This window comes from Alligator mississippiensis, chromosome 4, assembly GCF_030867095.1.
Source record: "Alligator mississippiensis isolate rAllMis1 chromosome 4, rAllMis1, whole genome shotgun sequence".
Taxonomy (NCBI): domain Eukaryota; kingdom Metazoa; phylum Chordata; order Crocodylia; family Alligatoridae; genus Alligator; species Alligator mississippiensis.
In genome coordinates, this window is record NC_081827.1 from 131,671,353 (window position 1) to 131,686,730 (window position 15,378).

General features: G+C 46.3%; 2 protein-coding genes across 3 annotated transcripts in view; both read left to right on the forward strand.

The window, feature by feature from the left end:
* The window catches only part of PARVB (parvin beta), a 132,203-nt gene extending 128,150 nt beyond the window's left edge, over positions 1-4,053 (forward strand). The window contains exon 13 of the mRNA XM_059726646.1: positions 3,983-4,053. Within this exon, the coding sequence (XP_059582629.1) occupies positions 3,983-4,014 (32 nt within the window). The 3' untranslated portion in view covers positions 4,015-4,053. The remainder of the gene's footprint in view (positions 1-3,982) is intronic.
* A 296-nt stretch (positions 4,054-4,349) lies between these two features.
* PARVG (parvin gamma) overlaps positions 4,350-15,378 on the forward strand; it is a 45,619-nt gene continuing 34,590 nt past the window's right edge. Inside the window, exons 1-3 of one of the 2 annotated variants that reach the window (XM_006263623.4) lie at positions 4,350-4,579; positions 14,182-14,277; positions 14,791-14,855. In XM_006263623.4, the coding sequence (XP_006263685.1) occupies positions 14,199-14,277; positions 14,791-14,855 (144 nt within the window). In that variant the 5' untranslated portion in view covers positions 4,350-4,579; positions 14,182-14,198. Of the gene's footprint in view, positions 4,580-10,144; positions 10,279-14,181; positions 14,278-14,790; positions 14,856-15,378 lie in introns of those variants that run through there. The other variant, XM_019493161.2, reaches the window with a different exon arrangement.

The window sequence follows — 15,378 nt, forward strand, 5'->3', positions numbered from 1 at the left end:
GAATCTTGGTGTTCCCTATTTGAAAACTGAAAAATCCCTGATAAAAAAAAATCCAGAAGTTACTCTGTAAAATACCCCAAAATCCACATTCCTCCACAATTAAAACAAAAGACATATACCACCCCCACTTGCTCCCCCAGCCCAATCCTCTTCCGGCTTCTGTAGCATCCCTGATGGCTAACTCACCTGGCCCCAGCCTTGTAGCACTTTAAAAAAACAAACAAAAAACCCCACACTCACTGGCAGTAGCAGCTTCTGTCAGGTTCACTGGGGCCTCATGGCAGAGCCCCCTCCCACAGCAGGGGTAGTGGGGGCCCGGCACCTGCACTGCCACTGCCCCGTTGCATGGGTGCAGCCTGGGTTGCAGGACACCACATTGCTCCATGTACTCTCAGGCAGCTGGAGCCACTCGGGCTGAGTGGTGCCAGACCCAGGTGACATCTGCAGTGGCCCCAGCTGCCCAATAGTGCGCAGAACTGTGTGGTGCCCTGCCGATCCATGCCACACCCACACGATGAGGCAGTGCGGGTGCCAGGCTGCCAGGACTGGTCCTTGCTGCCTCCTGCTGTGCAGGGGGGCTCTGACATGAGGCCCCAGTGACCCCAACAGCAGCTGCTGCTGGTGAGTGTGGGGCTTTTTTCTTTTTTTTCATGGGGATGAGTGAGGCAGCCATTGGGGTGGGGCTAGGGGAGCAGGCAAGAGGTGAGATTGGGTGGGGCAGTGGTTGTGGGGCTTGGGGGCAGGCTGGAGATATGGCTGGGTGGGGCAGTGATCCAGGGGGCTTGGGGAGTGGGCAGGGGGTGGGAACAGCTGGGGCCCCCATGGTCCCCTCCACCAGTCCCTGCCCGCCCCTGCTACTTACGCACATGGGCCCCAGGTCCAGCTTTCTGTGGCTGGCACACTGGGCAGGTAGCATGCTTCAGCACTTGGGCGAGGACCTACCATAGAAACCCTCTGATTGGTTACCTCTGTGGAGGACCCAAGCCTCCAGTTTCCCTGCATTTTTCCCCCCAAGGGTTTTTGTTTTTTTTGGGTTTTTTTGACCCCTGGATATTCAGGGGTCTAATTTTGCCCCCGCACTACAAATTTGCAGTGCGGGGAACATTTTTTTGTTCCCACACATGCCTCTTGCAGCACCTGAAAGGGCTTTGAGTTGCTGCAAGAGGCACGTGCACACTCATCTGGTTGTGCTCTGAATGTCAGTTCCAAACAGGTATTTAGCACCACAACTCCCATGGATTTCAGTAAGTGGTAGGAACTTAGATAAAGTTGAGGGTCAGCAGGGGCGGGTCCAGGAAGGATGCACTGGTGCACTTGCACTCCCTTTGATTCCTGCTCCACCCAAAGTTTAGAACCAGCTGCCTAGCAGTAGCAGCACCATTTCTAGTGCAGCAGTGCTGAGTCAATTGACTTCATGGCTGATTATAATCTACCTGGCCCCTTCTAAACTTTTCATCCCACAGGTGTTAATGACCCTGTCTTTTTAATGGTCTTGATGTTCAACTGTTCAAGTTATCATTTGTTCTACAATTCTGCTGTCTGTTAGCTGTTTCTGGTAATGAAGCTCCTATTTCACAGACCTACAGACTGTTTTTAACTCATTGCAGTGAAGTTATATATATTTTTTTGCTTCAATTTAAACTAAATGATATAGTCTTAGGCTCCGAGCATATTAGTAAAGGTTCTACTTTATTTATAACTGGAGAAAAATAAGTGTTGTTTTATACGTGACGGTGCACTTCCCCATCTGCACCCCCTTTTTCAAAATTCTAAATCTGCCCATGAGGGTCAGTCACTTATTTTCTAAGATATGGGACTAAACATCCAGGTGGAGGGGTCAGTTCTTTCATGTTACTGAAACAGACCAAGTTGATTAGTGAATGAGCATGGCAGCTACTGACTGTTACCATTATGGGGATTCCAAGAGGTGTGCAAGTGTGTCACTGTAGTGGAAATTAATGAAAATATATACTTTGCTACTTGAAAGAAGTGCTCAGAGAAAATGAGTAGTCCAAATAATGCCACCTCCCTGCTGTTAGTGAAAAAAATTACCTTGTGGATAGAGCACTGGCCTAGGACTAGAGAGACCTGGGATTTTGTCCTGTTATGGACACTGGGTTACCTTGGTAATCTTAGACAAATTATATAATCTCTGTGTGCCTCAGTTTCCCTATCTATATATTATATGGATATGATGATGCTGATTGCCTTTAGGAGATGCTTTGAGATTTATTTTATTATTACTACATTTTCATTAATACGAGTTAGGTGGTGGTGGTAGTAGTGGTAGTCCATCATAGTAGTAGTAATAACAATAGTAATCATTGTATTATTGTTGTTATTGTTCAGCAAGGAAAACATACACTCACTGTGTCTACATAAAATGCTACTGTGCAGTAGCAATGAACTACTGTGCAGTAGTGTTGGGGTCACTAACCATGACACAACGCTACTACGCATTAATAATGAGCTGCTGCACAGCAGCATCAGAAAAAAAACCTGTGCAGGACCTTACTGCGCAGTAACATTGGTTACTCTTATGTAGATGTAGCCACTGAGTTGGAATTGAAGATATTGTGGTGTGCACAAGGGGACGCCAACCTATAGCATGAGTGCCAAAAGTGGCACAGGCAGCCTTTGTATGGCATGCAGCAGATCTAGGAGGGGACAGAAAGCACAGATGCCAATAGGAAAGGAAGCAGAAGATGGAGCAGGAACTTTGTCAGGAATACAGAATAGGGAGCAGAAATCAGACCAGCAGACTGGCCAGAGGAAGAGGATCGGAGTGGCACTTGGGGAGAGTGTAGGGTTAATCTGTGGCACGCCAGCTGAAAAGGTTTGCCCCCATTGCAGTCTGGCAGGGTGAGGAGATGCCCCACGCCCATGGAGAGCCAATGGGGCTTGGTGCCCGGGGATATGAAGAGGACGATGCCCAGGGAAAGTTGCCTTCAGGCACCACCAGAGAAGAGAGGAGCTGCTGGGGACTCTTGCAAAGAAGGATCCGAAGGAGGGGTCCTCAATGTGAGGCCAACATGGGCCAAGGGACTCCGGAGCCCAGGACCAGCAGCCCACCCCCGCTATCTACCAGGAACACACGGCAGTGGCGGTGAGTCTGGGGAGGACAGAGCCGCTGCATGGGGGAGAAGCTGCGGCTTCACGCAGGGACGTGGTGAGGCAACTCGGAAGCCAAAGGAGGTGGGGGTCACCAGCCCAGACCCCTGAAGAGACCTGGCCCAGCACCCAGAACTCAAGGGGAGAGGGAAGCTGGGGCAGAGGTCTGTGGACCTGACTGCGGGTGAACTCCCAGATCTGCACGCCAGCACAGTGCCCGGCAAAAGAGACTGGGCATCGCCCATAACAAGCCACTAATGAGGTAATTAGCGGCAGGGTGCTGAGACATGAGAAAAGAAAGAAAACTCTTTTTTTTCCTTTTACTTTCTCTTTATTATTGGATGTGGGAAAGGACTATGAGTGCCAGGGGTTACAGCAAGTAACCTGGATAAGAAGGAGCCTGGAGACACCCTACACAGGGCGGGGGACTCAAACGGGACCCTACAGGGACTGATTGAGGACACAGCCACAAGCTGGCGAGACGCTTATTGACACTTACTGTACCAATTGAGGTGCCGGGATCCTCTTTGGAGCGCAGGGGTGATCTCAGGAACAACTCTGACGAGCTGCTGCCTCCCACCTGGTTCCCTGTAAAAGAAAGAATAAAAAAGCACCTAGATTGTGAAATAGACCAAGCGTGGTCCTTCTGTGGGTACTAATCATTGCAACATCTCTTCCCTCCCTTTTTCTTCAATAAGATTGAAGTCATGGCAGGCAAGAACCAGGGGATTGGGTGGTACCCTGCGTGGACACGCTAACATACTGGATATTTTTTAAGTGGGTTGCCATAGTGTGGGAATGAGATACAGGGGCAGTGTAAAACCTAGATTTTGGATATGCCTTTGATGCCATTACATTTTATTTATTTCAGGGTCTACCAGTGCTGAGACATACCGTCTTTAGGGTTCTTGATTCTGGGACAGTCCTCTCATTTTCCAAATGTAAGTAGTCCTATGTGTAATTTCCTTTATGTATAACATTCAACCTGCTTTCAATGGAAGGCAGCAATTTCAATGCAAATCTGTGGAAAGCTTCCCTAATAGGCTGCATGCTTCTTTCTCATAAATTGTGCCTTGAAAAGACCATAGGGGAACACTAAAAGAACTGTTAAAGGAGACTTTTGCAAGTGATTTTACATGAAACAGTGTTCGTGCACAAACTCCTTGTGCTTGCTAAAACCACAGGACAGCGTCATCACTGAAAACCATAGTATACAATGAGGAAGTAAAAGGTTGTTTGCAACTGAATGCAAAATACCCAGTCTTTTTTCATTCTCATTTTGATTTCTAACTGCTGTGTTCCAACACCAACATTATAAAATTAGGTATATTCCCTATGTCTCGGCTTTCTCTTTCAAAATATTTTGATGGCCATTTATTAATATTTTGAGCTTACCAACAGCACTTTTTTGTCTTTTTCAAACCGGAAATTACAAAGTTTAGACTTCACAGTGATATTGCCTACAAAAGTAAGTGCTTTGTATATATTCTCTACTAGATTTATATATAAGGTGGTACTGTTACTAGCATAATGTTATATATAAATGATTTGGGGGAATAAGATAGTAAAGAAATTGTAGAGGAAGTATGAAGTAACTTAACTTTCTCACAGAAATGTTTGTTTTACTAGCAGAACAATATCTTGGCTCTTTTCATCAATAAAGGCAGTCTTGCATTACAGTACACAATGTTTCACCAAATCTTGACCCAGCAAAACCTGATTCATTGGCTATTCCACCAGAAAGAGATAAGTAAAGAGGCTGCTGTCTTGATCAGGATCTAAATTTCTGATACTGTTTCAGTAACAGAGACCAGGGGATAAAACTATATAATTTTGCTAGAAGAGTCCATAATAGGTCCAAAATTATTTAAACACTCCAACAGCAAATCCAGTTGTGAACAATATTCACGTAATTGTCTCAGTGTGAGACCTGTTTCCATGTACTAATAAATATTGCTTACATGAATGTGAGGCTAAATCTAATAGCATATTCATAAAAAGCAACGAAGAAAAAATAAAAGAATGTGTTGCAGAACCTTATAAGAGTAAATACATAGTCCTGTTTGTATGAGACCTAAATTTTAACCCTTTTTCCATTCCTTATAGGAAATAGAAACAGGACAGAAGTAGGAAAAGTTCAAACACATTCCTACTGCATTATGTTCTTAATGCAATACATAACTATTTAGAAGGCAGCTATCTGTGATGTACACGAGTGTTGTGAGTTGTTCCTTGGAGGTGAAATGTAACATATCAAGTTTTTAATGCAGTAGGGCCTGATTCAAAATATAAGTTATTAATAAATAATATTCCTATGAAATACCAGGACCCCTGAGTTCCCAAGATGCTGACCAGACAACAGGACAAAGGTTCCTTATAGCTATAGCCTGCAGCACTCTGAACCTTGGCTAGCTTGGGAACTAAGACCAGGAAAAATAGCATAGGTATTTATTGTAATGGTGAATAAGGACCCAACAGAAATCGGGGTTTGTTTCATAACTAGAGTAGAAAATAGTTTTGCCTGAAGAACTTGAGTCTAAATCAGGGGGACAAAATGGTGGGTCTGGATGACGGCCAGACTCCATTTCCTAGCAGCCCCTGATTGCACTGCTGCAGCCAGTTTCCATGGAGACCCCAGTAGTGGTGGTGTGGTGACAGCATGGGGCCAGGTTTTCCATGGAGAATGGCCCCAGCAGCACTGGCAGGGCATGTAGCTGGGCAGGGGGTTGCTCCAGGGTCAGAGCAGGGATCTTGCAGTGGTGACAGTGTGGTCTGGAGCTGGGGCAGAGCTGTGATCCACAGTCTGCATGTCTCTGCCCAGGGTGGAGCACAGCTGGGCAGGGTACAGCTCCCCACCCAGCTACATGCCTTTCCAGCACTACTGGGACCAGTCTCCATGGCCCCACACTGCCACAGCCACACTGCTTCTGGGGTCTCTGTGGAAACCAGCTGCTGTGATGTAGGCTGGGGCTGCTGGGAAATTGAGTCCTTCATGGGCCCAATCTAGCCCATGGACCAGATTTTGCCCACCCCTGGTCTAAATGGACAAAATACCCATGATGTTGGGGTACAAGTAGAACACAGAAGCTGAGTAAACAGTGTGATGGCCACAAATGTGATGATAGCCGTACAATAATTTCTACTCCCATCGCCAGTTTTTGGAAGCCAGGGGAAGGCATAAGGAAGGAAATAGCCAAATAGAAAGAAATTTCAAGGGGGAAGACCGAAGGACAGAACATGGGTAAAAGCGGTAGGCGTGGATTGAAGATGAGGTGAAGAAACTTGGAGGATGGGAAATGATTGGCACACAATCGAATCTCATTATCTTCCAGAAGGCCACATCTGTAGGGCCTGGTCATTCCACAGAGATCACCTAGCAGCTCACTTTTACCTTAAAAGTAAGGGTTACCATGAATGCATTTATTTTTAATAGTGTTCATAGCTGTACATTTAATAACATACTGTAATTTAATGCCCACTTTCCCTTTATATATTTCATACGTCAAGGACAATTACGACAAAGGCCTATGTAGGAGTTTAAAGGCCTGCAGGGTACCGCCTATTTCCTCTTTGGGCATGTCTACATGAGATGTTTACTGCTCAGTTGCCTAATTAACTTCCCAGTAAACATGTCGGTGTCTACATGCATGCCCGTATTAGAGGACACAAAACTAATAAACTACCCTGCTGTGGAGTTTTTTCGGGCACAGTATCATTATGTGTAGATTCTGAGTTGGCTGGCTGGGGCATGAGGGTGCTTCAGTGCAGGGACCTCCCCCACTGCCCGCTCCGAGGCATGCCTGCATGTGCTGGTGTGGAGTTGATGCTGGAGCCCGGCACAGCTGTTTGGAGCCTCCCGGCTGCATCCGGCCCTGGCTCTGGGGAGCTGCTATCAGCTGGGAGATGCTGCAAGGCTTGTTGGGAGCAGCCCGGGCTCCGTCACTGGCAGCAGCTACCCAGAGCCAGGACTGGGCACGGTGTGCCAAGCAAAATGGCCTTGCATGCCACGCTTGGCACACGTGCCAGGGGTTGCTGACCCCTGTTATAAGCAATTGCTTTATAAACCTTGTAAGCAATTCCTTATAATCAATAAGCACCACAGTTTATTGCTGCCTGTTAATGGCATGTGTAGACATGCCCTTTGTGGACTAGTTTGTATCGGGGATCAGGGCTCATCAGAGATAGAAATCTCTACAGAGCTACTGCTGCAGGGTTTTGATGGTATGTGTGTGTGTGTGGGGGGGGGGGGGGGGCAGGGAGGAAAAATTATTTCCTCTGGCCGTATGTTTGGGGTAGACTATTTCACATACCCAAAGAAGGTGAAAGATAGTATGGGGAGATTGCAACCCATACTGGTGACTGTGGCTGCTACTGAGCCACTATTCAGAATGTAGTCGGAGCATGGGCTAACACAGCTACATGTTGCCCATTACTATACAGGAGAAACTTCAGTCTAGTCTTCTAACAAATGAATGCTTTCAGATTCCCTGTGCAGTAGTGTACTCTGTTTACTTTGCAGATGGAGAAAATGAGATGCCAAGGCTCAAATATTTAAAGGTGGCTCTGATTTTTTCAACCAGACACAACCTGCAAAGAATGTCACCCCCAAATTAGCACTTCCTAGGCCTGTGAATGGTGGAAGCTGTAAGGGAAGAGGTGAAGGAGACAGATTGGATAGGCCCTACATAAATATTCTCTCCTTTTAGTATCTGCTCAGTGCCACTATGAGATCCAGAATACTGGGCTAGATGGACCTGTGGTCTGGCCCACTGGAATTTGTTTTTATATTTTAGTTACCATTGTTGTATTAAATGTAAGCAGTGGTGTTGAATAGAATAAGTTATTTTAATGTAAGTATTAAAAGGAAATGTCGGGTATAAAAAGTAAGCAAAATTGAAAGAATCTAACATTTTGAGTTCCAATAAGTGTGTGTGTTTTAGGAATGATGAGGGAGATTTTCAAAGCCATAAGTGGCAGAAGGCCTCCTACTAGGCCTGTGTGAAGCAGCAAGTATTTGATTCAGATTTGGCCAATTCAGAGGGACAGTGATTTGATTCAGTGATTTGAATCACTGTTCCAGTTTGATTCAGCTGATTTTGGAGCCAAAGATTCGGTGCTGATTCAGCCATATTCTAAACAGGCAGCAGTCCTTGACCATGCTGGACACAGCTGCCTCCAGCTGGTAAGTCTGTTGTGGTGGGTGGAGAGGGGAGAGAAGGGCTGTGGCCGGGGAAGATCAACACCACCACAGTGAGGGAGGTATTGGGGCTGGGGCTTGGACAAGCTGCCCAGCTGGGATGGGGAGGCACGGGACTCGAGGAGGCGGGCTCCTGTCAGTGCACTCCGTCATGTGCCACTGGTCCAGGAGGGCATGGGAGCAGGCGTGTGCCCCCAGATCTGTGCAGGGCGGGCTGGGCTGGGCTGTGCTCCAGATGGGCGGTGGAAGGTGCTGGGAGCGGAGGCTCTGCCCTGCCACCGCTTGTCCAGCTAGGCGGGGGTGCATGGGATGCAAGCACAGCAGCGCTGGGAGTGGGGGATATACCCTGCTGCCACTTGTCCAGCCAGGGCCAGGGGGGCAAGGGATGCAGGAGCGGCAGTTCTGGAAGTGGGGGCTCTGCTCTCCCGGTGCTTGTCCAGCTGGGGCGGGGAAGTGTGGGATGTGGGTGTGGCAGTGCTGGGAGTGGGGACTCTATCCTGCCACTGCTTGTCCTGCTGGGCTGGGGGGTATGCAATACACATGCAGCATCATTGGGAGCGGGGGCTCTGCCCTGCCGCCACTTGTCCAACTGGGGCGGGGAGGTGGGGGATGCGGGTGCAGCAGTGCTAGGAGCAGGGGCTATGCCCTGCTGTGCTTGCCTGGCGGGGGGCGGGAGGGGGGTGTGATGCAAGCATGGCTTGCTCTGGGCGGAAGGCACGAGGAGCAGGGGTTCTGCTCCCCTGCCACTTGCCCAGCTGGGGAAGTGAGGTACGGGACAGTGCCACTGCACTGCCTCAGGCAAGTTGCATGCAGTGCTGGAAGCTGCTCCAGCCACTCCATGCCTCCCAGACAAGCTGCAGCTTCATCCCAGCTGGGCGAGTAGTGGCAGGGAATAGGGGCAGGCGCATGCACCTGGATTGGGGTGCGGCTGGTGGCAGGGGCTGCAGCCCCTTCATAGCCCCCCACTGCACTGTGCTCTGCGGGGCAGGTGGAGCCAGGGCTGTGCTCTGGGCTGCAGCTGGGGTTAGCCACCCAGAGCACAGCCCTGGCTCCATCTGCCCCACAGAGCACAGCCCAGCAGCGGGGTTCTAGGGCTAGCCTCCCAAAGCGCCCTAAAAGCGCCTTAATCCCACGCCCCCCTGCCCTGGCTGAGCAGCTTGTCCCAGCCCCAATCCCTCCCTCACTGTGGGGGCATTGATTTTTGCCCCCCGCTATGTCCCTTCCCTCCCCCCTCTGCCTACCACAACAGGCTTACCAGCTGGAAGCAGCTGTGTCCAGTGTGGTCGAGGACTGCTGCCTGTTTAGTCCACGACTGAATCTCCAAATCGGTGCCGAATCTCTCTCTGAATCAATTCAGAGGCTTCCAATTTGATTCAGACCTTTTAATGGGTCTCCCAGTTTGATTCGGATTCAGAGATTTGGCCGCCGAATCTCCTCCGAGTCGAATTGGCTACCAAAGCTTCACACAGCCCTACCTCCTGTTGAGGATTTCAATCACAGCCTCCTTCCTTTTCCCTTTGTGCCAGGTTTTTTCCCTTTCTCTCTCTCTCTCTTTCAAACTTGATTCTTCACCTTTCTATCCTTCTAGTGGCTAAGCAGCATAATGAAGTAAGTGAAGTGACCTGTGTGCCTGGCTTCACAGACATGGGTGGGGGTTTAAACTCCCTATTGTTCTAAGTAATGACATCATGAATGGGAGGGGGGTAGAGACCCTGCCAGTCTACCTGGCAACCAGTGATGCATTTCAAATTGGTTGGCTGGCAGCCAACAACCGCTGGCCTTCGTTGGATCAGGTAAATGAGTTCATAAGGTCATAAGTTAAAAACTCCCTAGGAGGAGAGGTGGCAGCCATGATGAAGACACTGAGAGCAGATGAACTTTGGCAGCTGTCTCTGTCTCTTGAAATGCGTGGACACACTACAAACTGCCTGCCTCCAGAGTAAAGTTCTGTCAGCCTCTGGATGATACTTGTGAGTAAGCTGCTTGAGATCTAACTAGATATATAGCTTGCAGTTACTCAGATGCATGATCAAAAGCTACCATGCCACTGTTGGCTCTGAGGGTTATTCTTTGATACTGCTCTACCCTCTACCGTATTCCAAACCTACTCCTTGTAATCCGTAACTTTCTCCTTTGTACCTAGTGTGGGAGACTTACTGGGAACAGGTCTAGATTATGCCTTAGGGTCCCCTTGGGGTCTCCCTTGATTATGCTTAAGGGAGACTGCTATTTGTGCTTCAGACTAAGGGAAGCACCCCAAATTCTTGCAGTGGGTTGAGTACCCTCTAGGACTACCAGGCCTGTGCACCCCAGGGGGCACAGGGCCTAGAAACAATCCAGACCCTGGGTGGTGGCAGTGTCACCCCCTAGGCTTGTGGCTGTGCTCCAGGAAGGGGGCTGCCTAGATGTGAGGTGCCCCCAGGGAGGCACTCAGAGCCTGGAAGGTGGTTGGGTGCAGTGAGCTGGGTGGCTTAGTGCAGGAGCATCCCTTACTGGCCTACCACACCACCTACCTTGAAATCAGCTGGAGTTAGGTACCTGACACTGAGGCATTTGAAAGTGTCCTTTTATATTGCATACTTTTTTTCCTTTCAATTCATTTCCTCTGTCAAGTAGATAATTGTCTATTTTAGAGGAAAAAATGAATGGCTCCATCTTCTAATTATTTTATTTTTCCTGCCCCATTTCTTCAGCAAGCATTAGTTTTTTAATTGTTGTGGCAAAATACATTCCCTCTGGCATTTTGTTGTGAAGTTTGTGTTTTTTCTTTTGCAAGGCTCATGTGTGGAAAATATCTAATAAGAATTTCTCTATAGCGTGTTCTCTCCCTCTCTCTCTCTCTCTCTCTCAGCATATTTTAAAAATAAACTATCAAAGGCTGTACACATGTTCTTAACACACTGTATGTTTACTGGAACCCAAGAGAGAGATGCTGGGTCAGCTATGTGATACGAAGATACTTAAGGCATCAAAGCAGGAATGTGACATCAGAGGTTTTCCATGTTCTGTGTGCAGTAGTATTTGCTGCGGTGCCGTCACCTATGAATTATTCCATACCCCTGTGCTCACAGAGGTGAGCGTGTAAAAAGGGGAGCTCTTCTCCCCTTTAAATATACTGTTCCGCTTCTTGGTCTGAAACTTAAAAGATACTTTTTAATAAGAAGGAAATGTGTTTCCCTTCTGTAGTAAAGAATCATTTGTAGTACCTGGGTTAGACTATTTTTCCATCACATCTGGTATTCTGCTCCACCTCACTGGGGGTCAAGAGATGACAATTCAGAGGAAGCCCTTACCTTTACATTGCACCTTATTTAGTCCTGCAGTGCTGTTTCCATTCCTAGCCCTTTTCTGTTTGCAATGTACAGTTGCTGAACTTTGCATGATGCAGCTATGGTACCGCAGTACAAAAAATAAACAATAATGATTATGTATGGCTGACAGCAAAGATAATTGTAGTTCCTTTTTGACTCCTGCAGATGACTAGCTTGTATGCTGAAGCACAAGATTATATTGCCCATATTTTTTAGGTAATTACAGAGTTATCCAATCTCTTCTAAATTCAGTTACCACATGCAACTCTGATTTCCTGCCAGAGTATATGTAAATGTATGCTATCTTTATTTTAATAAGGTACTCCCTTCTTTATGTGTTATAAAACAGCATAAAGAAAGATGAGCTGTTTTTTAATTATCCCTCAATTTTTAAAATACTGTTAAGCATCTTCTAACTTTTTAATCTTGCCAGGCTAAACTAACAGCTTTCCCAGACTGTCATACTCCTTTTGCTTTTCTTCCTTCCTCCAAAGAAAGTTGCAATTTTTTTTTTAATGTCAAGCACTTGAGAGTTAGGAAATCTGCCAATTAAAGGCTGTTTTGACCTTTTTCCCTTTTGTGTGATAGCATTATGATACAAATTTGACCTCACCTAATATTCTCTGATAGTGCAGTCACTAGGGCTAGGGACAGACATTGAAAAAGCCTAAGCCTGAATAGATTCAATCTTTGCAAATTAGTTTAACCTGGCTAGGCTGAACTGGTTTCTAACTGGACAGACATTCTCTCTGAACTGAGGAAATTCAGGCACATGCCTGCAGTGGCTCAGGTTAGAAGCTGAGGGATCCTAGAGCAGCCTTTCCTTCCCTTTCACAGTGCTGAGCTGGGGGGGGGGGGGGGTGACCAGACCCCAGCAGGATGTCCTGATTAGGGAAGTCTGCCTGCACCATCCCAGGCTTTTCCCCACTCGCTGCTCAAGGAGCAGGAGTGTTGCCAGACCTCAGACCCCTGCTAGCACTCTGAGGCAAGGGGAGAGGGTGCAGTGCATGCATCTGTTGATGATATGGAGCTTTTCAATCTCTTTCCCTGCTTCTTTATATTGTCTGCAGCAAACTGACAGGTGAGCGAGCCGGCAGTGGGGTGATAACAGTGTTTATCACCTGATCAGCAAAACAATAGTCTCTCTACATTACTTCAAACTCCTCTTAAACAGCTTACCAACTGATCTGTTGCTTAGCTCCAAACAGCTCTAAGCGGTCACTGTTCTGTCTGCCTGTCCCAGTGAAATTGGGGAGACACACATCTGTATTAGCTAGCATACCACATGCCTAGGGTCCATGAGGCTGGGGTCCCTGGTGTAGGAGATGGGGGGAGGGAGATTTCCTGCTTGAACAGAGAGCAGTGAGGGGAGGGCAGGGGGAAGCCAGGCCAACTATGCTGTGCCTGCAAGTCTCTGCTGGAGATCCAGCCAGGGAGCAGAGGGGAGGGGCAGCCCTGCTGTGGAGCAGAGAGCCCCGCCCAGCCCAGAGAGGGTGCTGGGGGAGTCTGGTTTATTTTAAACCAGCAAGGGGTCTGGGACATACATTACATAAACTGGTTTGAGCCAAATCAGTTAAGTCTGATGCTATATTCAACCAGATTAATCTCAAACCAGTTTCAGGCATTTTCAAACTAATTTATGTGCACTGAACATCTGTTCTGTTATAGGTTTAAACCAGTTTCTGATCAATTAAACTGGTTTATGTGTAATGTCTGTCCCTAGCTGAGAAGAACAGAAGTGGGACAAATTGGTGGAAGGAGTTCACAAATTCTTGCTGACAGCAGAGACATTTAGAGACTTGAGTAGTCCTGGGATCAATTCCAGAGGGTGGAGGAGACTGTCCCTATCCTCCCTGCACCTCTTCCAAATTCATTGTGGCTGCTGCTGCTCTCTTACACTGTTCCCATCTATTTTGAAAATCGTATCTGCATTCTGTATGTTGTCAAACTATTATGATGAATTGTTATGGGGGAAGCAACAGTGGTTTGGAAGGGAAATAACCTTAAAGTCTGCCTTTTTAAAAATTTCCTTTTGAAATGCATGCAGTCTAAGCTATCTAACATGTTCCTGATTTATTCATTTCAATCAGTTAAGTCATCTGACCCCAGCAATCTTTCCTGCCCAAGTGCAGGGGGCTGGACCTGATGTTCTGTAAGGTCCTTTCCCACCCCTAACATCTATCTATAAGTTCTGACTGTTTTTATGATTTGTACCTGCTCATGTCTCAAATCACAGGATTTTTTTTGTCTGAGTTAAAATAGGCTTTTGCCAATCTAATTCAGATGAAGCAGAACTGACTGGAGTTAAGAGATTCTTGTATACTGTAGTGGTTTTATTTTACGTTTTGATGATAAAAAGAAAGGAGGAGAAAAACCTGATTAACTTTATTTTTCTTTTAAAGTTGCTTCAATATATTTATTCTGCAGCATGTTTAAAAGTGGGTCATGCACAGACACTCCAAAGGATCCTGAAAGAACTCATTTCGCTGGATACCGATTTCCTCTTTAGGATGCATTTTGGTTCCACCGTGGTTTATAATTTTTTTCCATTCAATTTTCTAGGAGTGAAAAATAATACAATGGAGCCAGACTTTCTTAATGCTTTTGCACAGTCCACTGCATTTAATCAATTGCCATTTGAGAATGACATTGTTCAAGGTATGTGTTTTATGAACCAGGACTAAAGAAACAGAGGTGGGACCCAGTGAATCAGACATAAAAGTCCTCTGTACAAATGAATTTCATGTGTTTTTCAGCAGTATTCCCAGGTTTAATCAAGTGAAAGTAAACCTCTTGTATGTAATTTGGTTTCCAGCTCTCCTGAGGCAGGTCATGAAGAAGCAATGCAAGTTTTGGCAAATCCTTTAACTAAGGCTTATATTTTATGCACAGCAATCAAGCCAAATGTGGCTTTTCTCTTTATTTTTAGAAAGTATGACTTAGGTCTCATTGATTTGAATTCCCTGAAAAGATGATGTATAATGGCAGTTGTAATGATCTGATATGCCATTTTCTTCCTCAGAGGGAATCTGTTAACATTACAAATGACTTCATTTTTTCATGTTGCAATCAGTAAAATGGGGTAATATCAAACTGATGGCATTTGGTATAGAAAAACTGCATTAGTCACAGCAGATGAGTATAATGAATACGTTTTTGTTCTATTTATAGGAGAAAAGAAAAAAGTCATAAAACCAACCTCACGCAATGACCCGAAACTGGAAGGACTACAAGTGGTACCATGTCTTTTATTCCTTACCTATAAATCCTTGCTGTTTTTACATTCTATAGACCTGTGTTTTACAAATCTATGAACACGTGTCTGTTTCTATATTATATTTTTCTTAAAGTAATCTTTGCACGAAGATTTTTTTACAGTATTTGAAGGTGGTATAGAGGAAGGATTCATATACCCTATAAGAGACATTGAACTCATCCTTGCCAAACTGCCAAAATAAAGGATTTCTTAAGTGTTTGAAGATTTTTATGAGCTTCACTGTTTAACCTATTTTCTAGGGGTGTGTGAAGCAAGCCATATTTGATCGCTCTTGGATTCGTCCTGAATTGGGGACAGTGATTCAGTTCATTGATTCAGATCGCTGTCCCTGATCCAATTCAGCTGAATCCACATCTGAAGGTTTGATGCTGATTCGGAGAATCAGTGATTTTGGCCATAGACACAGCTTTAAATGTTTTTTTTCTATATACCTTGAGGTACCAGGCTTGGCTTGTGAATGCTGCAATGCTGGGGCAGATGGA